The sequence below is a fragment of the Micromys minutus genome, assembly GCF_963924665.1.
Source record: "Micromys minutus genome assembly, chromosome: 29".
In the NCBI taxonomy this organism is placed as follows: Eukaryota; Metazoa; Chordata; class Mammalia; order Rodentia; family Muridae; genus Micromys; species Micromys minutus.
The window spans coordinates 11928082-11952661 of NC_137964.1; the positions used below are offsets into that span (position 1 = coordinate 11928082).

Below are 24580 nucleotides of genomic sequence, written 5' to 3' on the forward strand. Positions count from 1 at the left end.
CCTTTTAAATGACTATTATTCATGTTATGGCTGCTTCTAAATTTTCACATTTATACAAGCTGTCTCCATTAATATGACTCCAAACTTACAGTTGGATGCCTAATTTTTTTGGTTCTCCGAAGAACAAGAACATTTAATGCTGAATTTATTTTCTCCTTGTATGCTATTTTGTTAACCTTTTCATTAACCCTATCCTAATGTCATGCAAGAAAGGTAATTACAGTTAGGAAAGTGTTACTCAGGCAGAGCGCCGGGCTCCTGTGAGCAGAGTTGTTCGTTGACTGAGGTGCAGAGAAGTCTTTCCCTGGATCCTCCCCCAGGAGTGGACATTCGTCCAGAGGGAGACCAAGAAACAAAGAAATAGTTAAGATGATGGGAACTTTTACTCCAGGGAACAGGCAGCGACACCCACTGAATGATCATAATGCCGATAGCCTATTAACAGATATTTCAACAAGCAAATTAAATTTAAGATTTGCTGAAAATCTATTTCCAGCACCTAATAAGAAACGTAATTGTAGAAGCAATGTTCAGAGGAAAAGAAGCGATGCTCCCACCAACGACATTTCACTCAAGTCCACTCAAAACAACTGAAGATACTAGGCTGTCATTTACAACCCACAGCATGTTATTTAAAGCAGCTGTGTCTACGGTATCTTTCTACAATTAATAAGAGCACTACCTCAATCCATTGAAGAGGAAGTTGGTAGGGGAGTGCATATCTATTTGTCTAGCAACTGAAAATGGAGATAAACCTTTCCCAGTGTGACAGAGATAAATCAGAGAAAACCGGCCTGTACCAAGAAGAATAAAAAGAACCAGAAGGGTTTAGCTGCTAAATACCAATGGAATTATAAGCACATCAAGTCTATATCAAGAAACTTGAAAAATTCCAAGGAAATGAAGTCATCTATAAGCTAGTTGTGGACAAAGGGAACAGTTGTTTTCCAGCAGAAAAAAAACCCCAAATTCTCCTTCTCAGGTTCTAAGCCAGAAAATAAAATCATGAATTACACTCCAAGGTGGAGCATTTTTTTTTTTTTTTTTTTTGGTTAGGAAAAGAAACTCTTAAAAAGTCACCTCTGGGGGTTGGGGATTTAGCTCAGTGGTAGAGCGCTCGAGGCCCTGGGTTCGGTCCTCAGCTCTGAAAAAAAAAAAAAAAGTCACCTCTGGAAAATAAGCCATTACCGATACTTTTGCAGAAAAATAGACCAAAGGTCACTGAAGATGCTCCTGAGGTAAAGCAAGAACCAAAGTCCTTATTAGTGAAAAGAAAGTCAAGTATTGAGCTGCTGGATGCAAGGCGTAAAAATGAAGAGGAACCGAGAAAGAATTCCTTAGGTGCAGTAGTTTCTTCAAAGGACTGTAAACTTGATAAACATAACTTACCTTCAGGGAATTTACTTGATGAAAACAAGACAATTTCTTCAGAGTCTGTCTATCCCGTCTTCAGTGTTTCTTCGGTGAACACAAAAGGGTCTCCACCTGAAGAACAGTCTTCTGTGGGATCCACTACATGTACTAACTTCTTGAAAAAGACACATGTATAGAAAAATGTTAATTCCAGAGATATAAATAAAGAAGTAAAAGACCAGCTCATCACTGACACAGGTCAGAAACATTTTGGGACAACTATGAGTCAGCCCGTTCCATGATCTATACTGTTTCCAGTCCTGAAGAGGAAATACAACGTCTCCAGCATCACCACTGGTTCCTGGGAGGAATTAAATATGTGGAATGGAAAAGAGACCAGATGGTAGCAGCATTTGGGATGGGAAGACCATGTTGGTTCTGCCTCATGATCCAAGTTATGCCATCAAGAAGGTAGATGATGTCCAAGAACGTGTGGCTTTGGAATTGGGTTTCCAGCAGCTTGTTCCCATGTGTCCAAATGAGACCTAAACCTTCCTCTTTATTGATGAAAAAGTTGGATGTTTCATGTGGAACCCATGAAACAGGCCTTTTGTGTCCAGTCAGAACCAATTGCCACTAAAGAATGTTCTAGTGCTTGGCGAGGTTCAGATGTACCAGAACCTGCGGTTTGTGGAATAAGTGGAATCTGGGTCTTCAGACTAAAAGGAGAAGCGCATTGAAGGTGGCTGGTTGACACTGTGAGGAATTGCATCATGTCTGGTTTTTTTTCTCCCCACTAATGAAATTGCATTTTCTGACCCCACACCAGATGGCAAATTATTTGCAACCAAGTATTGCAACACCCCAAATTTCCTTGTATATAATTTCTATAGCTAAAGCCAATTGTGACCACAAATCTGGTACTATGTGAAAAAGTTCAGCTAGATAGGAACTAATTAGTATCAGAATGAAAATCATAAGACTCACACATATACATATGAGATTTTTTCTTTTAAGTTAGATAATTTGTTGAAAATTGTTTCAGATTCAAAGAAAAAAGGATCTTTGTATATACTCTGAATTCTCAATTCTGAAAAACTACGTAGCAGGGCGGTTTTTGCAGCAACTGGACCACTTTATAAGGAACACATGAACACACTTTTAAGACCATGGTTGTCTCATGCTCCATCAGTTAGAGGCGAATCTAAACACAGGCCATGAGATAATTCCTCAATTACTTATGTAGCCTTCCTACCTCACAAGCATACTGTAGCAGCTGAAGTTGGAAATACTTAAACGTGTTCTCAATTTCTTATTTGTAACAAGATAGCAGGATTCATTATCTAACATCTACAAACATAAACTAATCCCACAATCCCTTAAAAATTAATCAAAAGCATGTTTATCATAAAATTTAATTAAGACTATTTGGAATTGTTATCTGATTTTATTACATGGAGATGCTGGTAGTTTATGAAAGTCATGGATCAGACTAACGGACCTAAGAACACGATGACCTTGTGGAACAGATGACCTGGTCTGCACACTGAGTGCTCTCAGAGTTTCTGAACTCGGATACTCATTTGCAAAGCAAAACATTTAGGTTGTTTTAATTTTTAAAGGTCATTTAACTGACACCTGGCATGAGACATTAAGGAAGAAATGTTTGTTTATCAGTTGTATTGTTTTTGTAAAATTGTTTCATCTTTAGCCTGTAATTCTTCCAAAACCATGAGGAAGTGTTAAAATTATAATTATGCAATCATTTAAATGGTATTACCTGCACAAAATCTTTTTAGACATTTTATCATAAATTTTATTAACATTTCATTGTTCAGTGACTTGTGAGAAATCAATTTCAACTGTTATAATTGTTACAAGTGTACACGTGCCATGCATGGGTTCAGGGTGTTAGAGAACAACCCTTGGGAGTCACTTCTCTCCTGCCATAGCTTCGAAGGATCCAAGTCAGGTAGCCAGGCTCCTGCAAGTACCACAAGAAGTAATAACTTGAGTCCATACTAAAAAGTGAATTCTGGACAACAGTGAGTCCGCATTTCCTAAGGCAGACTGCACATCAGAGTGTAGAAATGGGAAGGAGGGAAGTGAGCATTACACTAGCAGGTTCCCTGCCGACAGTAACAGCCAGTGTTACCGTGTTAGTATTTATTTGGTTTGTTACATCAGAAGGGTGTTTACCTTTCTCAAATACAATTCCATGTGAACGTGAACTAAACATCAGACAAGTCACAGGGAACATTGTTCAGAATATCTAACCACCATACCCTAGAACTCAGAAGAAATGAAAAACAAAAATCTGAAACTTAGTGAAAGGCTCATGACATCCCCAAGTGTGGTATTTAAATAGGATCTTTGAATAGAAAAAGCCACTGATCAGTAAATCTGAATAAAGTGTGGAGTTGAACTAAAAAAAAAAAAAAAAAAAAAAAAGGAAAGTGTTACTCTCCAGGATTTTCTTATGTTATAAATAGTTGTTTATTCCCTCTTTTACACAGTCAGTCATGTGTATGTATTGGTTTGCTTCTAGAACTCAATGAACTCATAAATAGAACTTATAGACATTTTCCTAGCAAACAGTATGAGTTTAATAAATGGTTTTTCTGTTGGCATTTGTAAAAAAATAAAATAAGATAAACCCGAGTTAGGCATGTTCAACCATGCCTTTAATTCTAGCTTTTTGGGAGGCAGAGAAGAGGCAACTGGATTTCTATCACTGAAACTAGCCTGGTTTATATATCAAATTTAAGGGCAAGGACTACTTTGTAAATATTTGTCTACAAAGCAAAACACAAAATTAAAAAAACAAATGGTAATTTAAAAAAGGGAAATCAAAATAACAAAAAAAACACATATCAAAATAACACAAAACCAAGAAAAGAAACCGAAGATTGATAGCCAAGTAGTATGGTGTCCTTGTCATAATGTCCAAAGTTGTTTTCTCTATTCCACATACCTGAGCACACACTTGCTTGTACATACACTTACTTGCAATCACACACACACACACACACACACACACACACACACACACATTCATATATGCACAAAGAGTAAGAGGTGGAGATGAAGGTACAGGCCAAGGGGTGAGAGAGATGGAGAAGAAGAGGATGAGAAAGACAAAAAAGTGAGAAAGGGAGGGTAGCATTCAAGTTATCTTTAACAGCTGATCAGCTACCACAACTTTACACAATCTTCATCCTGAGTAATTATTGCCTCCCTCAGACTAGGCTCAGTGACTCTTCAGACTCCAGTTCCTGTCAGTGTTCCCAGCATACAGACTCTTAGATTTTTATACCCAACTGGGTTATCCCATGACAGTGATGAGAAAGAAAAGACTCAAGCCTTCCTTTTTCTCTGAAACCTTCCATTTGAGAAACATCCTTCAGACAACACATAGTGCAGGTTCTATGGCCCCTGACCCAGAAGATGAGCTCAAGCATGAAAAGTACCCCCCTCCTCTTCATTTCTGTCACAGCACATACTCTTACAACCCTTGATTTCTTTTCCCTTGTAACAACACAGACCACAGATAAAACCCTAATGTAACCTACCCAGACTGGTTCCTGAGTACAGTGGAGGAGAAGCTAAAGAGGGTGGCAGAAAAATGGTGGCTGGCACTGCAGACAGGATGCTCAGGCTGCAGATGCAGCTGTACAATAGGACATTTGCCCTGCTGCCTACTGACCTTGTGTTTCTCCCCTAGGATGACATCATCATCCTCATCTGCCTCAACTGCTGCCCAGGGGCGATCTAGAAAGAAACTCTATACTGACTCCTAAAGGCCCAGAAATTAGAATATGTCCAGCTTAGTCTCCTCTGGTATGAGGTCTGGCAACTTCTGCTGATAGACAAGGACACAAGCATTTTTTATATCTGTGTCATAAAGTTTGTGGTCACAGAAAAAGAGAAGGTCCCATTTCCTTCCTTAGTGTTATGTATGTAGCTCAGAAAAACAAAACAAAACAAAAGCCAAACACTGTTATAAATCCAGGTATGGTGGTGCAGGACTTTGTCCCATTTTATAGGATGCTGCAGAAGGAGCACCTCTGAATTTGAGACCCATCTTGGTCTACAGAGCAAGTTCCAGGACAGTCAGATCTACACAATAGAGAGACCCATTTCTCCAAAACAAATCAGAAAAAAAAACAATGAACAAAACACCTAAAGTATTGATAGTCACATTTTTTATAAGTCTGAGGAGGGAACTGGTATTGTCTTCCAGTCTTCGTCTCCAAGGACAGATGACCTTTCTCAGTGGTGTCTCTGGACTGTTAGGAGTTTTGATGAGCTTTGCTGTTGGTTTCAAACCCCAGATGGCCTCAAACTCAAGAAGTACTAAGAATGGCTTCCAATACAGTGGTCCTTAAGCTTCCTAATGTTGAGTTATTTCTTCATGTTGGGGCGATTCCAACAATAAAAATAATTCATTGCCAATTCATGACTGTGGTTTTGTTGTTGTTATGTTTGTAATATTAACATCTTATATAAAGTTTATCTGATATGTGACTCTACTGAAAATGCTGTTCTAACTTCAAAGACTTGATGACCCACACTTTGAGAACTAGGGCTCCAAATGGTAATCTTCTCATCACTACCTGTTAATATTTGAGATGACAGGCATGTTATGATGCCCAATTTCCTCTGACACTTTGTCTTACTGACCAGCTCTGTCCAGGGAACACAAATTCCAAACACTGGTATCCACAGCAGAAGCCAATGTCTGCTCCTCAGTTCCACTATAATGTTCCCTTTTGGCAGATCAGAGGCACAGTCTGCCTAACAGCACACATCCAGGGCTTATGCACCTATGCCCATAGTGACATATCTATTCCATCATGGCCACAACTCTCAACAGGGACACTTTCTGGGCCAAGCATGTACAAATCATAGCATATGCTGAAGTGGACTTCAGGGAGTCAAACATTTATGAGAAAGTGCTATTAACTTCAAGAAGCGACACAGCACAGCATAGTCAGGCTCACGGGACCAGAGACACATAGGATGACCTGGGTCCTGAGGAGGGGAAATCAGAACCCGAATGGCTTCTTAAGATGACTCATACACAGTCCTGCTTCCACGTGCTGGGATTCCCATACAGGAGGCAGAGGATGGGGTGGGATGCTGATGTGTGATACTCAATCATTACTTTGATAGAAACTCACCTCCTAGGTGATAAAACCAGGCACCTCTAGGTCAATAAGCTGGGTGCAAACAGACAATGTCTCACCAGCAGCCTATGAGAGACACTGAGAGGCAGAAGACAAATGTCCACAGTCAGTTTTCTCTGTGTACCACGTGGGTCCCCCAAATGACACCCAGGTCATTGGTCTAAATAGCAGGCTCCATTTCCCCTTGGGCTATGTCACTGAAACCCACTATTGTTTGTCCTTTAATATGTCATTTGAATTATTTCCCTCCAAATAAAATTAAAAGTGATTTGACCATGATTTATCACCTTGAGCTATTCACATAATTTTTGAATAAATAAATGACCTTTCATTGGCTTGGAGCTCACCAATTAGGCCAGGCGAGGTGACTCTGCCTGTCTCACACTTGACCAGGGACGGGGTTACAAATTCCTGCTGCACCCCTGGCTTATAAGGTGGGAGCTCCACATCCATGAAACTCAGGTCCTCCTACCCACGTGCCATGCTTTTCTGGCGGAACCGTCTCTGTGCCTCTCATGATAAACTTCCCAACAGCCCCTCAGCTGCCCCGTGGGATGACAGACACTCACCTGGCTGGGGTTTAGGCTTTACTCTGCTGGCCTGTGGGACAGAAACTGTGTCAGTGTGTCAGCCATGCTGGTTCTCTGTCCCTCAGCTGTTCCCTGTGTTCAGACAACAGGAGGGACCAGGGCAGTAAACAGCTCTGCTGCAGCCAGGCAGGGAAGGACTGAGAATCATCAGGACCGGAGGCCAGGAGTCAGCTGACCTTCTGTACACAGAAGTCAGAGGAATGACTAGTGCACTGACCCAGGTCCTTTCCTTCTTCCCCTGCTCTGACCTCTTGACACATGTCTGCCTTCTCTGCTCTGCACTCACCGTGTCTCCCTTTTGCGTCCCTGGAATCCAGCCCTGTAGCTCGCCCTCTCCGGGAATGTTGCTGCACCCTGCAGATTCAGCCTCATGGTTTGAATCCCAGTCAGACTTCCCAGTCTGTGAGGCTACTGCTCTCTCTCCACTTCTACCTTTCTCTCTATGTCCCCCCCCCCGTGTGTGTGTGTGTGTGTGTGTGTGTGTGTGTGTGTGTGTGTGTGTGTGTATGTGTGTGTGTGTGTGTGTGTGTGTGTGTAAGTGCATGTGTGTGAAAAGGTATGTGGAGTCCAGAGGACAACCTCAGGTATTATGACTAGGGACACCATCCACCTTGGCTATCAAAATTGGGTTTATTTGCTTGGTTTTCTTTTGTTGTTGTTGTTGTCTTAATATGTGGGTTTTTTAATTTTTTGATTTGTTTGTTTATTGTTTGTTGTTTCAGTTTGTTTGTTTCCTTGGGGGGTTTTTTTGAGACAAATTTTTACTATGTAGTTTTTTCTGCCCTGAAACTGGATATACCATCGAGCACACATCGAGAGACCTATTGCTCCAGTTGCATATGTAGCTGAAGACAGCAGTGTCTGGCATCAATGTGAGAAGAGGCCTTTGGTCCAGGGAGGACATGTTTCCCAAGGTAGGGGAATGCCAAGGCAATGGGGTGGAGAGGGGGATCAGAAGGGAGTGCACCTTTGTGAAGGCAAATGAAGTGGGAGGGGGGAAGGGATAACGTCTCAAAATGTAAATACAGAGACTATCTAATAAAAAAATAAAAATAAACTGGATATATAGACCAGGATAGCTTCAAACTGATAGAGATCCATTACACTCTTCTCTGCCTCTGCCTCCCAAAAAGCTAGAATTAAAGACATGGATGACCGTGACCACCTTGGGTTTATTTGTTTAAATACACTTACTTGTTTATATTGTGGGAGGCAGGGCACGCAGGTACTAATACCTAAGCTACACCTATGTTCTAACATTGCACTCTGACAGCCTGAATGATCCCATGATGTGCAAAAGCTCCTAGTGTGCACACCAAAAACCCCACGGTGCTCTTCCCCAGAAATTTCCCTCCCTTGGGAAAGAAAACATCATGGCTGCAGGTACCGGGGAAGCAGGATGACACTCCAGGAGACTGATGACAGCATCCTGGGCAGAATCACACCCCACAGCATGGTCCCAATGGAGATTCAACTGAGTCCAGGACTTGGAACTGGAACCGAGCCTATGGCTTGGGATTAAGGAGTCAGCAGGTGGCAGTGGTAGAGCAGGGACAAGGGGCAGTTGGGATTCTGTAGTTGGGATGCTGTGAAAAATTCTGTGGTCCAGCACATGACATAGGACAGTTGGGTGATGTGCAGCCCCTTCTTGGGTAGTGTGGCTATTGAGTCACACAGAGATCCCAGAGAGTAAGGGAAAGGGAGATGAGATCTGGAGGTGAGCTCTCATGACCGTGAGGCAGCCATCAGACACCATACTGAGCCTAGAGATGTTCGTGTGTGAGCTTACTTGTCTGGCGTGCACAGAATCCGGGTTCTATGTCCAGCGTGAGAAAAGGAAGCAGACATGAGAGAGGACAGGCTGGATGGCCAGCTGCAGGAAGTGTGGACAAGGCAATCAATGCCAGGAAAGCTAAGGAAATGGAAAGTTACCTCTGCACACGTCACTCAGAAAGAACGATGCCACTTCCTCTGACACAGTCATGTCTTTCGGCCATTCAGGGAGCTGGGGAAGGGTAGGATGAACCTCCTTAGAATCAGCCCTGAGGCCACCACAGTCTCTGACCTGACCTCACATGTCTCCACCCAAGTCACAGGCCAGCTGTATCCAATGTCAGACATGTCCAAAGACTTGTGACACATAGCTGCTTTGAAGGGTCTTTGCCCACTTATTTCAAAGAAGATTCTGGTGTGACCATAACTAGAGGGAGTCACTCAAGGGCTTTGTGAAAAGAGGCTCCTCAGAGGTTGCACTGAGCTGCCTGAAGTCTCCGTGTGGAATGGAAGACTATAAGAACTCATTTGACTAAAGTCCAGTCAATCAGCCATGTGGCTGTCCTGTGCCAGGTGCCAGGGCCTCTCTCATCCTCGGTATCTTCTTCTGAGTGAGAGTTATGGTGCAGGAGGTAGGAAGGATGTTTAGATATGGGAGCTTTGGCATCACTGACAAAGACACACAGTGAAGATGGGACTTGGTAGGAGTGAGCAAGCTAAGGTGTAGGGGACCCATCAGACCTTGCCTGGCCAAGGTGAAGTGTCCTGGAAAGGGAAAAAATGGGCAAAGAGTAGATGCGGGGAAGCAGGTGATTGGTGGCCGGGGACTGAATGTCTTTTTTTTTTTATCTCAATCTCCCTTGTTGTAAATGAGGTGCTTTACAGACTGACAACTTCATTTCGTGAGATTATTAGAGAGAGACCCAGACATCCGCCAAGGTGGGAGACATGAAGAGAAAGCAATTGAGCAGGGGGGGGGGGAGGGATAGAAGGAATATAGAAGAGAGAAGACAGAGAGATTACAAGCCACTTAGGAAATGGAAAAGAATAGACAAGTAGAATGTCAAAGTGAAAGACACATGAGCCCTGCCAGTAATGGGCTTGGAACCAAGAGGCCGACCTTCTTGCAGTGACCACAAGGGCGTGTCTTATGCAACATGGGAAAAGAAGGCAGATCATTAAAGGAAGTTGCTAGCCACGGGAGTGGAGATTCAGAGAGCCTGTCTCCACTCCACTTAGAAAGCCTGTGGTTCCGTCTCTCTTTACTCCGATTCTCTCTGGACTCCTGAGCACCTCACTGTTGCTGCACAAGGCATCCTCTCCTTCCTGTAGACTTTGGTGTTCTCATTACCTAAAGGGACTCTGGTCATGGCTTGGATCCTGATTCTGTTGCTGTCAGCACCATGTCTACATGCTTGTGAGTGTTGGGGACATCATTTACATAGATGTAACCACTGGAGGGGACAGTGGGCTTGGAAGAATGGGCTGTCACTTGAACAGGTATCTCAGAGGGGACAACCAAACCTCTCTGACCCAAGAGAGCTCATCTCTCAGAGGAAGCCCAACCTAACGCTTACCTCTTTTTTCTGACTGGCTGATCATAGGGACAGTCCTGCCCTGTGTCCCACCCCTGCCTGTGGATGAGGCCCAGGATGTTCTGTGTTGTCCTTCTTATTCCTGCAGTGGCTTCAGATTCTTCCCATCTTTCCCAGGGAACTCAGCTGGATCTAACAGAGAAAATGACTATGCGATCAACCAACCAGCTGTCCTCTCTGGAGTCCAGGACGGCTCCATCGAGATCCCTTTCTCCTTCTTTTTCCCCTGGAAGTTGGCAAGGGATCCACAGATGAGCATTGCCTGGAGATGGAAGCACTACCATGGGGAATTCATCTACAACTCCTCCCAACCTCTCACACATGAGCACTTCAAGGACAGGCTCATCCTGAACTGGACACAGGGTCAGACATCCGGAGTCCTCAGAATCCTGAACTTGAAGGAGACTGACCAGGCCACATACTTCTGCCGAGTTTATCTGCAAACGACAGAGGGAGTGAAGAACTGGCAGTCGATCCCTGGGACCCAACTCAAAGTGACCCATGGTGAGCCACTATGGCTCAGGATTTGACACCTGTGGCCTTTTTGTACCGTAGATGTCACCTCAGGCTTCCCATTTATGAGCTTATTTTCATATTCCTTAACCATGGCTCTGCCAACAGCAGCTTTCCTTGTAGTTGTGACAAACCTTTTCTGCCTCCTCTGCCCTGAGCTGTCATTCTCTGTGATGACAGAACCACATCCAACTTCAACAGGTGCCTACCCTCTAGATCACACCTTCATTGTTCCAAATTCTACTACTGTCCTCCAATTTTCACCCATGACATCGAGCGAATGCAGTGATTTAGGATATGGCTGACTCTCTCAGTCCTGTGGCTGGATTGGTCTCCATATGCAGCATCTCCACACAGCTCCAGCCTCAGCTGAGAACACAGAGGAGGTGCCATTAGATGTTCTGGTGTCCTGAGCTCTAAGTGTAACTGCTACATGTCACCACAGTCCCTCTTTGGCCCTCATAGCTCCCTAGAGCACTTCTGTGTCCTCCCCAGTCTCTTCAGTCATTAGAAAGTGAAAATGAAAGTGTCTGCACTTCCATGATATGGCTGTTCTGACTTCTGATCCCTCCAGCCCCTCTGATGCAGAAGTCACTGTAGTCCCCTGACTGGGAGCCCTGAGTCCCAGCATTGTCACTGTGTGCTCCTGCACATGGCCCTACAGGAGAGGGGACTCTGTGTTGCTGAGCTGTTCTTAGGAACTTCCTCTGTGGCTGCCCACCCGTGATAAACTTATCTGATTGTTTTCTTTCTGTCTTCTGCTTTGTTTGTTTGTTTGTTCATTTTTTATCTATTTATTTGAAGTCAGGGTCTCACATGTAGCCCTGGCTGTCCTCATACTGACTGCATACACCCATCTGGCCTCGAACTCACAGCTATCTGCCTGCCTCTGCCTCCGATGTGTGGACATTAGAGCATGTGCCACCACATCCGGGGTGGCTGTTGACTGCACTAAAGTGCAGCTATGAGAGGATGCCGTCAGCACAGTTATCCGTGCCGGCTCAGCTGCCATGTTGACCTGATGTAAAGTCAGATGCAGTTGCCTGGACTCAGGGCAGAGGGAGAGGAGCCCTTTCATGTGTGTGTTAGCTCAGTGCTTCTGCGTAGGTTGAGAACCACCGCTCTACAGTTTGCTAATAGGTGAGTGTTGGGGAAATATCCTTAGTGACGTTTGTAAGGCAGAGGAAGGTATTCTGCCCTGCACTGAGCTGTCCACACAGGCCTAAACCTGTATTTCTTCTGTTACACATCTTTGTGTATTCATCTGTGTGAACATGTGGGTCTGTTAAGTCAGATGAGTGTGTTTGTATGGGTCTTTGTGTAAGTTTCTGTGTCTGTGTGTCTCTCTGTGTGTATCTGAGTGTATGTTTCTGTGTCTCTGTATGTATGGGTCTGTGTATGTTTCTGTGTGTGTCAGTGGAAAAGTTTCTGTGTTTGTGTGTCTGGGTGTATTTCTGTGTTTCTCTGTCTTTTTGTGTGCATCTGTTTATGTATGTGTGTATGTCTGTTTTTCTATCTATGTCTGACAATATGACTCTTTTGTTTGAGAAAATTTTTGTAATTCTCTCTCTCTGTATGTATGCATTTATGTATGTATGTATATATGTATGTATGTATGTATGTATGTATGTGTTACTCTCTCTCTCTCTGAGTGTTTCTCTCTTTGTAAGTGTATGTGTGTCTGTATGTTTGATGTTTCCAGGTATGTGTGTGTCTGGGATTATCCCTATGACTCTCTCTCTCTCTATCTCTTTCTCTCTCTCTCTCAATCACTCTGTATGTGTGTGTGTGTGTGTGTGTGTGTGTGTATGTGTGTGTGTGTGTGTTTGTATGTACACATTTGTTCATGAATGTGGAAGTTACAGGAAAGTCACAGTATAAATGTGTTATGCACCTTATTTTTTGGGACAGGTTCTTTCATTGGCTTCATGTTTCCCAAGGAGACAATGTTGTGTGTCCAGTGAGCCACAGCAACAAGCTGTCTCCACCTCCTCAGTGCCAGGAGTAAAGGTCACTCAGTTCTGTTTGGTGTGGAACTAGACACATAGACCAGGCTGACTCTCAGCACACAGAGATCTGCCTGCCTCTGCATCTTGAGCTAAGATTAAAGGTCCCGCCCACTTCATCCAGCTCTTCATATTGATGCTAGGGAGCAAACACAGAATCTAAGGCCCGGGCAGCAAGCCCACTACGGACTAAACATCTGTATATTACATAAATTTATGACAAAATCACTGTTTTGTCTACCTTATATTTGTGACCAAATGATTATCCGTGGACGAAAGAGCTGTCTTCCTAGGCTTTCCTGTGCAGGATGGTTGGTTTTATGCCTATTTATCTGTGAATGCCACTGAAGCCTAAGGTCTTATGTCTGGAATTCACAACACCAGTTCTCAGAGTCGGCTGTGAGGCAGTGCCTTATGCAGGTCTTGTCCTTGGCCATTACTGTCTGGTCCCCAGCCCGGCACTGTGTGACATGAGGACAGGACATCACAACAGCACCCAGCAGCACATGCTCCATGTCAAGTGCATGCATAGAAACCACTGGGCACCAGCATGTGTGCGCTTAGAAAGTGTGAGCAGCCCCACCATGTGCTTTATAGGAAATACTGTGCTTGCTTCCTTTAAAGTGCTACTTGAACATTTTATGTTAAGGACAATCTGACTCCATATAAGTTAGGGCTCCTCCACCCAGGGGTGACCCCTGTGCTGTCTGCATTGATCTCAAGGTCCAGATACCTGATCACATGTCAGACTCCACCCCACCCCCACATAGATTCTTTTCTTTTCTCTTGTGCTTTGTTTGGACTTCCCCACCTGAGCCTAAGAGGTTTTATTTTATATGTGTGTTACTGGTCTTCATTATCAACAATGTAGACATCACTTTATTAAATGTATCCAGCAAAAAAAAAAAATCTGAAGACACCTAACAAGGACAGATGGGGACTGAAAATTTGAGCTTGCTCTCTCAGAGTCTCAGTCTTAAGCAATTGTTCCCCTCTCTGTGTCAACATCTGACAGTTCCACATTCCACATCACACACAGGAAACGAAATGCGTCACCCATCCCTCTGTCATCCAGGGAGGGTCTGCTCACTTCTCATCTCTCCACAGCACCCAGCACCACCATAGGGAACCCCTCCATCATCACCTCTGCAGTCACCACAGCTGGCCTGGAGGACACAAGGAGCCAGAAGTGTCCTTCCCTGCCGATCCGGGGAGCCATGCTCACCATGGTCCTGCTCAAAGTTGTGGTTGTCATCCCTGTCTCTGGATTGATGATCTTCCTGTGGTGGAAGCAAAGGTAAGTGGTCCAGGGCAGGCCTCATTCAGGCTTCCTCTGTGGGAATGTTCTCAGCAGTGGGAAATGGAGAACGGCAGGCTTGTTCAGGGAACAATATGGAGAACAGAAGGAGGCAAATATGGCTGAACTCCACAAGGGCTGCGTCCTTGGAGCCTGCTGTCCTTCCAGAAGAGCTGGAAATGAGAGGAGCCAAGGCAGATGGACACAGAGTCTGCTCATAAGGAACTCAAGGAGGCCCACAGGAGCCTCAGAGGACGGTGGCTCATTTGGAACAATCCATGGCTGCTAAAGTAGGTCTGAGAATAGACTAGCATTTGTGGACATTGTCTCACAGGAGCTGATGTCTAGAAGAAGAGGCCCCTGTTTGAGTTGGCAGTGTGAGATCAAAATGGAAATGAAGAGCACGGTGTGTAATAGAATCACAACCAGAAAGAAATGTGTAGGGAGAAGCTAAGTCTACACAAGGCAGAAGATCTGGACACTAGAAACCTAACACTGCTGAGCAAAACAGCCCAATGGCCAGTGAGGAGGTGACTCAGTTGAGGTAGAAGCCCCACAACCGGGAACTTGACCATCAACTCAGGAGCCACATAAAGAACTGTCAGGTGCATGGACAGACAGACACCAGGATCTCTGGGGGTCACTGTGATGCCAGCCCTACATAGTACGGGAGACCAATGAGTGACCTGTCTCACAGTCTAGAGGGGACACCTGTGAAAGGACAATGCCAAAGCTGTCCACTCGCATTCACATGTGTGTGCATGTATGCAAATATACATATGTGGAAACATATTGCCAAAACTAATTTTTAAAAACATTAGGAAAATATTAAAATGTAAATATATTTGCAGAATAGAAAATTCTATACATTACCTGCTTAGAACACTAAAACACAAAAAATACAATGAAAATTTTTTCTGAATTCCAATTGCACTTTTACAAAACTAAATGATGTCTCTCCTAATATTCATGAGTATTGTAAGAAACAAATTAGGAGACATGGTGTGGGACATCATATTTCCAGCACACGGGAAGGGCAGAGAGGAGAATCAGGAGTTCAAGGCATCAGCAGCTACATAGCGACCTGAAGGCCACTGGGCTGCAAATATTGTACACAGAAGAGAAGCCAAGTTTGAAGAAGGTCAAGGAAGCTGTACGGCACTGGGAACCTGAGGCAATAAGATAAGGACAGAGATGGGCAATGGTGGAATATAATCAGACTTTACAATAAACATCCAATTGTGCATCACACAGTTCTCAGAGAGATGCAGACCTCCATCGTGGAAAAAGAAAAATGAGAGGAGAGAGAGAACAGTAGCCTCTTAGAGAGCAGATCTGACTGGGATTCAAAGCATGAGGCTGGATCTCCAGGGTGCAGAGCCGGCTCTGAGAGGGAGAGCTAGAGAGCTCTTTCCCAGGGAAGCTAAAGGGAGACATGGTGAGTGCAGAGCAGAGAAGGCAGACCTGTGTCAAGAGGTAAGAGCAGGGGAAGAAGGAAAAGGAGACAGGACCTGGGTCAGTGCACTAGTCATTCCTCTGACTTCTGTGCTGCACAGAAGGTCAGCTGACTCCTGGCCTCATGTCCTGCTGATTCTCAGTCCTGTCCCTTCCTGGCTGCAGCAGAGCTGTTTACTTCCCTGGTCCCTCCTGTTGTCTGAACACAGAGAACAGCTGAGGGGACAGAGAACCAGCATGGCTGACACACTGACACAGTTTCTGTCCCACAGGCCAGCAGAGTAAAGCCTAAACCCCAGCCAGGTGAGTGTCTGTCATCCCATGGGGCAGCTGAGGGGCTGTTGGGAAGTTTATTATGAGAGGCTTGCAAGGGAGCAAGAGAGGTGAGTTTGACAGAAAAAAAAAAAGGATACAGGTAGGAGTTCCTGATATATTACCAAGCCCACACGTTCTAACCCAGCAATTTAACAGAAAATTGTAATCACAACCCTGGACAAACAAGAGACAGGAAGAATCATGGATTCGCTGTCCAGCTTATTTGGAATAATTGGTGAGTTTAAGGCCAGTGAAACACAATGTCTTTTAAAAAGGGGAAAATTTCTCATGGTGCAAAATCACAGTCATGACATATTCTAAATTAATTTAATATGAAGTATTTATGTGACATATTAATGGACAGAGAACAGTTGTACCAGTGAGACAGCTCAGAAGGAAATGGAACCTACTGCTTAGACCAATGACCTGGGTGTGAGTCCTGGGGACAGAAATGGTACACAGAGAAAACTGACTCTGGACAATTGTTCTCTCTTTCCCAGGTCACCAATAGGCTCCTGGTGAGACTTTGTCTGTTTGTCCCCAGCTGACAGATCTCCATGTGTCTGGTTCTCTCACTGTGGAGGAGAGTTTACAACAAAGTTATGATTAGTGACGTCACATCAGCATCCCACACCTTCAAACTCTTCCTGGGAACCGCATGCATGGCTGCAGGACTGCTCTGTCTCGTATTCTTGGACAGTTATAGGAAGATACCCCCACTTCTGCCATGTGGGCGCTGATGTTCTGTCTCAGAACCAAGGTCCTCCTGTGTGTCTCTGGTCCTGAGAGCCTGACTGTGCTGTTCTGTGTTTGCTCATGGAGTTAATGATTCGCTTTAGCAAATGAAGGGTCAGAAATCAGGCAAACCAGTGAGCCAGTTCAGAGAAAGGCTGATTCTAGATGTGCCCAAACCCTGAAAATCTGGTCCCGAGCCCAGCTGAGTTAGGACAGGTGTGCATGTTCAGGTGCAAGAAGCCTGTACCACCTCCACCTCAGCCCCACTTCGGGTAGTCACAGAACAAGATGGCTGGATTATAGGTCTAACTAATTCTCAGCCTATCAGGACATGTTCAGCAAGCACATGAGTTTCTCTTCATGCAAATGAAGCCTCCCAGAACCTATCACTCAGGAAGGTTCACAGACTCCTTGTTCCCCCCACTCAGAGACAGCTGTTTCACTGTAAACTCTGGGACAGGCCTGTTTCTCCACAGGACTCAATCTAGAATCGATCCTGCGAACCTGCCAACCTGGACAAGCTCTATCCACTGCATTCCAGCGCTGTGTTCGCCTTCCCCGCATGTCCCACAGGCAGACGAAGAAACTTGCCAGTAAATAAATACTCTATTTCTCAGAACTCCATCTCAGAGTTTGTCCTGACCCTCTTCTCCCATATGAGAGCTCTAAGAGAGTTGCAGACAGTGTCAGGAATACAATCAATGGGAGAGGGGAAAGGACCACGGTCCATCGGAGAACCACAGCCTGAGATTCAGGGTTCCCCTACTTTCTCTCTGGACACCGCCATCTCATGCAGACCCGAACCCCTCCATGCTTCACATTCAGTGACAGACAATGGCTTAAGTCTCATGTTGGGCTTCCTTTCCTCACAAGTCCTACTATGTGCTCTCACTTTCTATTTTCCTGCCATGTTGACATTCTGGACACTTGTTTCTCTCCTAGGACAGGGTTCTGTCCCAGGTCCGGTCTGTCTTAACATTTGATAGTCAGCAGTTCAGCTTCTAGCAGAAATCCAGTGAGAATACAGGAAACCATCCTGAGTGGACCAGGCTTCTATTATAGCCAGAGGAGGTGCGTGGCCATACTGGATAGAGATCTTCCAACCATTGGGCTACAGATTTCGTTTCGGTCCACCAATCACAGGCCTCAAATGGATACCACTCATGGGCCTTTGCAGAGGCATAGAGAAAATGATGTCCTATCCCATGAGACCAAATGGAGATAATTGAGGTCCTGAATAAGTCACCAAGGCTCCTTGTGGCTAAAGTTAACTGTCCCAGTCCAGCTGTGAGGTGTCTGCTGTGGCGGTGACTGCATCCAAGCCTTCTAAGATGAGCTCAGCAGCTTTTCTCGGTGACCTTGGGAGCTGTGGTGAAGTTTCCTCTGAACATCCCTGAACATGAGCATTCCCAGGTCCTTCCCCATAGTTCAAAGGGAACAAAACACAGAGATGCCCTCAGTGAAGACTTACACAAGCCAACAATCTCAGCATCACATTGAGCATAGGTCCCGGTTGTGTACACTTAGACTGTCTCTGATCAGAGTTTATGTTACAATCATGACAGTCACAAAATGACAGTCACTGAATGACCATGAGACAATCTTATGGTTGGAGTCACCCCAGATGAGGAAAAGGTGTCCCTGCATCTCGAAGCTTGAGAACCACAGAAACGGAAGCTGTTCTTAGTGCCTGCTGAGTCTGAGGCCAGCCCTGGTTACAGGAGACTTTGTCTGGAAACCAGCAGAAAAGCGAAACAAACTCCAAACAGTACAGAGAGGTCATGGAGAAAGGTCATCTTTTGGTTCCCTTTCGGCTGAGGATGAAGAACTTGAAGATGGTACAGGTTTCCTCCTCAGATTAACATATTTTTTTTAAATGTGAATATCTATACTTGAGCTTTTTGGTCATTTGGTTGTTCACTGTGGTCTGTCTACGTAATACATCTGGCTCTCAGCTACACAGACCTGACTGTAGACCAAGACTGGCATCTAATTAAGCAGCACCCCTGCTGCTGCATCTGAATAAATGCTATGAAGTCCTGGCCCCCATGGGGATTATTTATAGTTTTTGAGGTTTTTTTTGGTTTTGATTTGTTTTGTTTTCAGCCACATTCCTACTACAGAGGAGGGAGGGGGGAAACTCTCTTTCTGTGACCACAAACATGATGACACCTATATAAATATATGTTTTTTGCTATCAGCAGAAGATGGCAGACACTAAACCAGTGGAGACTGACCTTGTCTCCAAGTACCACTGCCTGGGCCTTTAGAACACAGTATAGAGTGTTGTTAGCATTTTTTCTAGGCTCTGCCCCACAGTTTCCTAGCATTTCTTCTCTCTTTATTTTTATAAAACACAACATAGAGTCTTTTTCTGGAGGCTCCTCTGGGCAGGGTTGATGTGTTTATAAAAAAGAAAAATTATGTCCCGAATTTTGGCACCAATGTTAAGAAAAAGATGAAGAGATGGAGGGGGCTGTATGGTCTGTGGAGGTGGGGTGAGGCATGGGGGGGGGTGTTTCTGGTGGACCATGTTAGGAATTCCTTTCCCTGAGGGACCAGCCATATGACAGTGTAGTATAGAATAGAGCTAATTCACGGAATAGGGCGAGGAGTTAAGAGGGCAGTAAGGGCAGAGAGAAAAGTGAAGAGGAGTCGAAAAGTAGAGGCCAGCCATAGGCATGTGGAGGGGGGAAAGGTAGTAGGGAGAGGAGGGACAATGTGGGTAAAGACAAGTGGGCAAGAGAAGAGAAAGCAAGAGAGAGAGGAGGGGTCAGCAACCCCTTTTATAGTGCCAGGTAACTGTGGGGTGAAGGTTACCTGGCTGGTGCCATGTAACTGTGGGGTGGGGTTTACAGAATCCCAACATCCCCCCATTTTGGTTTAACTGAAAAGAGAAATTAAAGGCAATGGTGGAGCAGAAATAGTGTTGTGATCTCTGACTGTTTCAGGCTTGCTTCGGGGCGATGTTTCTATCTAGAGAGTCTAGAAAAGTGGGAGTGGGGATATTTGCCCAGTTTTTCAGTTGGCTGCTTTCTTGTTGTCCAAGGTTTGTGGAACCACCTGAGGCTAGGTCAGAAGGAACAGGTCCAGTAGCAGTGTCTGTGAGAGAAGGCTGAAGCATCTGTAGGTTGTTTCTCTGGAGCTGTTCTAGATGTAATGAGCACCTGTACTTGACAAGATGCTGGAACACACACACACAGACAGACAGACAGAGACAGAGAGACAGATAGACAGAGACAAGGAGTGAAAAACAGAGACAGACAGAAAGAGACAGACAGACACACACACACATACATACATACACACACATATACACATTATAAGTAGAGATTAAGTATATTTGGAAGAAAGAACATTTTTACAGGAGCGGTTCTTTTCCTAACATTTCTCCCCCTTTCTTATCATAAAACAAAAAAAAAAAAGGAAGGAGAGGCTGATGGTGAAAGGGGAACAGGGACACCAAATCTCTTAGGCTACTTCCTGCTGTCATGGGGTGTCGTAAATTTTAGGGTATAGCTGGCTTTCACTATCGGGTCCAAAGGTAAAAGTTCACATCAGACTCCTCCATTTTCAGTGGCTGCTAATGCGGTAACAAAAACTGATTAATAGTTTGGTTAGAGATATCCTGTATCTGAAGAAACAAGATTAATGAGGCAGGGAGCAAATAGTAAAGCCAGAAAGATGACTAGGAAAGTAGTCATGAAAGGGAGTATTGACTACCATATAGGACGTACAGGCCCCATGTTTCTTGGAAATTTTGTATTTCTCACTATCGTCCATTGGATGATGTAGAAACAGAATTTTTCTTGGATGAACATGCAAAGACCACCTTTTTAGCTGACAGGACATCCAGCCCCCATCGGTTCTGAAGCATCACAGCAACAACAGTCTCCCACCTGGGATTTTAGGGATCTTGTCTGGTCAAAGAGAAAGCGAGGAAAGAGATCATGATATTTGTATGGGACAACCCACACAGAGATGACAGCAGTTTGGATGGGTTCCTGTTATCCAGCCATGAAGCAGTTTCCTGACCCTACTTGGAAAGACTGTTATCTGTGGGGTTTGGAGTAAAAACAGCCAAATGATGAGATGGGAGGGGTTCAGGATGTGGGACCTCTTTTTACCTACCAGGCCAATGGCAGTATGTGTAAAGATCCCGTAAAATGATCTAGTGGGCCATTATGTGGCAATTTTTGAATCTCTGTCTAATGGATGTTGAGTCTAGACATTACTGTGAATGTGTTATCAGTTTCCACATCCTCAGCTTAGGCATTAGTGTGGGAGATTTGGAATTTTCCAGTGGGGATCCGGGTGGTATGTTCAGAGACATCGAGTTACCCATTGGGGGACTATTGACTTATCCCATACCTGCGTCCCAGCGGGATAATTTAACAGCAAAAAAATCAACCAAAGCCCAGAGATTAAGATGTCACTTAGACTCCTGGTAGCTACTTCATCTGGACCCGAAGGAGAATGCTCTCACTAGGCCCCACAAGAGCCCTGGGGGAGGGGAATGTAGGGAACCTCCCACTAAACTATCAAAGCCTTATTTTGGACCTTGGTTGTGGAGGACTAAACCTCCTACCCTGTAAAGGCTGGCCAAACCTTATCTAGGAAATCGGGGGTCCTCCTTGCCAACTGGAGTGATAAACCTACCAATCTGCTGGGTTTTGTGCGAGAATTTTAGCCGAGATCGGGTATCAGGAAAAGTGAAACTTTGAGGTTGAGGAAAACCTGTGTAAGTGTCCCACGTGGCAGAAGCTATTGCCATGAAAAAGAAATGTTTTTCTTAGATGTACCTTTGAACTCCAGAGGAATCCCACCTTTTGGAATAGGTAGTGAGCTGTAGGCAGATGTACTTATCTGGGTGGAGTCTTATTTGGTCCATTTGGTAGATCTGTGGGTTTTCTGTAGCTTATGAGGTTCACAAAAGAGATAACAACATGAGTTAACAACATGAACATTCCTAAAGTTGAGCTTTTTGTGGGGCAGAAGGAGCCAGAATTATATATTTGGATCGTATAGTGGAAAGGGAACTTTATCAATGAGAGGAAGCATGAAGCTTTAGTGGAAGCCGAGTTTAGGTAAGGAAGTAAGTGATCATATTCTATAAAAGCCTGTATCTGAACTGGTTGTTAGAAAATAGAAGTCTGTTTCTTTGGTTGCGAGGCTACAGTTACCTTCGCTGTCAACGTAGTCAGAAATCTGGATAAGAATAAACGAACTATAATTTAGCAGTCATATACCAATTAAAAATGACAGAGTCTATTAGCCAACAGTCCCCTGTGGTCTCTGTTGTCTTCACAGCAACCTGGACCAGTCAGTCTGGCTTTCAAGCCCAGAAGACACAGGGCCTTTTCTCTGTGGAGTGGATATGTGATAGAAATGACACAGCAGTACTTAGATAAATCATTTGACTCTGAGGGTATTCAGTTTTGTCCACTGTGTTTCTCAGTGGCTCTTATACCACGATCCAGGGAGCCTCTTGAAACCGTGTTCATATCCCCTGAGACCTTGTGGAACCAACTGTTAAAGGCTTTGGGAGATGCTGTCAGTCCTAAATATACATATATTAATAATTACCAGACTTCTGACAAGACTGGGGGCTATATCATTTGGTTACCTCTAAATAGAGCTCATCATAACTTAGTGGCAGTAGTAAAAGTGATGATTTATCAAAGCAGGATAGGACTGAAAATCTTAAGAACAAAGGAGGAAACTTTTTTCTGTTGTGTCAGAGACCATGAAGGAGAACATTTAGGCCTGTGACAGACACCAGTGCACACAGGCAGAACAGCACATTCAGGCATCTGGTGCTAGCATGTGCAGGGGGAAGGGATGGTTCTGAGGAGGGATCAAGGCTAAGGCTCAGGCAAGTCCTCCTGGCAGGGCAGCCAGAAACCCTGGACCAGTGATTCCTGCCCCCTGACAAAGCAACCATATCTCCACTCTGTCCCCTAAGGGACCATGTGTTCCCGGGCTGGGCCACCACCTCACAGATGCCTGCCCACAGCTGGCTTGAGCCACTGGCCCCAAGCAGCCAACTCCAGTCAGATCACAGGCTCTGCAGCTGCAGGGCTTGGGCTGGCTGCACCCCCAAACCAGGGACTCCCAGAGAAAGAGAACTACCCAAACCATCACAACCTTGCACCTGCAGCGGGGCCCAAGCTAAACCACAATCAAAGGCAGTAGCTAGAAGCAGGCAGAAGGAGTCCTGCACAGGGAGAGCCAGGACACAAGCAAGGTGCAGAGAAGCAAGTCTCATAAACAGGGTCTTGAGCAGGAGGTGAGGAGTGGGGCCAGACCCAACGTACCTGCAAACCAGCACTGTAGAGGGCAAAGCAGAGGGCAGAGCACAAAGACTGGGCTGCAGACTGATCCCTTCTGAGCACTAAAAGCTAGTCCTCCAGACAGAGCCCCTGGCAGGAAGCATGGGTTGGGGCCAGAACTACTCTTCATGCAGTGAACTAGGCAAACGCTGTAGCACTGGTGGAGCAGCAGTGAGGGGAAACCCAGCCTCCAGATCACTAGCAAAGGAGTGCCAGCACAGTGACCATGTAGACACTGCTTTCTGCTTACTGTAAATTAGACCAAACATCCCATGAGATAAGGACAACCAGACGGCAAAGACCTATAGACCCGTGAGTGAGAATAGAGATGTATTGCCCCTGCCAGTAAAGAGGCTACACTCAGAGGCGTGATCCTGAACCAGAGAGCACTTTCCCAGGCCTGGCATCCTCATCAGAGAGAAACTGTCTCAAAAAGAAGCAGGGAAATCTCACCCAAGGGCAAAGGTCCTAGAAAGAGGATCAAAGAAAGGATCCTTACCCCTGGGGGAGCTCCAAGTTCAATAAGTATTCCCTTGGGACCATGTGGATGTTTGCTATGACTAGTGGGGGAGGGAAGCTTACCAGTTATACGAAGTTTAACCTAGTGAGCATCGGGATGCAAACCTGAAGTTTCTCAATTCGGGACCAATGAAAAGATATATCCTGGGTTTTGGCACAACCTTAGGTAAAAGATGGGGAGTTATGCTCCATGGAGGTGCAGTGAGGTGTAGGGAAAAGGGGGATGCCTCTGGCTGACCCATGGTGGGAATCCCTTCCCTGTAGGGACCAGCCACGACTATGATACCAGATTCAGTATCATATAAAGTAGACTTTATTCAGAGAATGGGAGGAGAGTTAAGAAGGTTGTGGGAGCAGAGAAAGAGAAGAGGAGGAATAGAGAAGTAGAGAACAGCCATAAGCACGTGGAGAGAAATGGGGGGAGAGAGATAGGGAGAGGAGAAACAAAGGGGGTAATGACAAGAGGAGAGAGATGAGGGGAAAGCAGCCTGTTTCATAGTTCCAGGACACTGTGCGGCGGAGCTTACATGGCTGTTGCCCTGTAACTGTGGGGTGGGGTTTACAGAATCCCAACAAGGGGTGTAGTAGGTGTTCATGCTGAGGTAGGAAGCAGCTGAGACAGATGAAGATGATGATGTTTCTCTCAGGGAGAAACAAGAAGTCAGAGGGCAGCAGGAAACTGTGCTATTTCAAAGCTTCACCTGCAGCCTGAGCATCCTGTCTGCGCACCAGCCTCTGTCTTTCCACCACCCTCTCCAGATTCCCTCCACTCTCCCCAGGCCAGTCTGCGTGGGGCACTTTGAGGTCTGTGTGTTGTCACTAGGGAAGAGAAATCAAGGAGTGTGTAGGTAGATGGTGTGACACATGTGGGAAAGAAAAGGATGTTGTTCATCTGTGAGATTTTTCTG

At 45.1% G+C, this 24580-nt stretch overlaps 1 protein-coding gene and 1 pseudogene across 2 annotated transcripts; both read left to right on the plus strand.

Annotated features, from left to right (window-relative positions):
• The first annotated feature begins 369 nt into the window (after positions 1 to 369).
• Positions 370 to 2250, plus strand: LOC308439086 (N-acetyltransferase ESCO2-like; annotated as a pseudogene). The gene is made up of 2 exons: positions 370 to 1088; positions 1182 to 2250. The product of its transcript is annotated as an N-acetyltransferase ESCO2-like (transcript).
• Positions 2251 to 9525: 7275 nt separating this feature from the next.
• On the plus strand, positions 9526 to 16056 carry LOC308439311 (paired immunoglobulin-like type 2 receptor beta; the record flags this gene model as incomplete). Its single annotated transcript, XM_080941036.1, has 5 exons — positions 9526 to 9537; positions 10238 to 10322; positions 10618 to 11004; positions 14127 to 14316; positions 16044 to 16056. The coding sequence occupies 5 exons, from the start codon at positions 9526 to 9528 to the stop codon at positions 16054 to 16056; spliced, it is 687 nt and encodes a 228-aa protein (XP_080797162.1).
• Positions 16057 to 24580: the final 8524 nt, after the last annotated feature.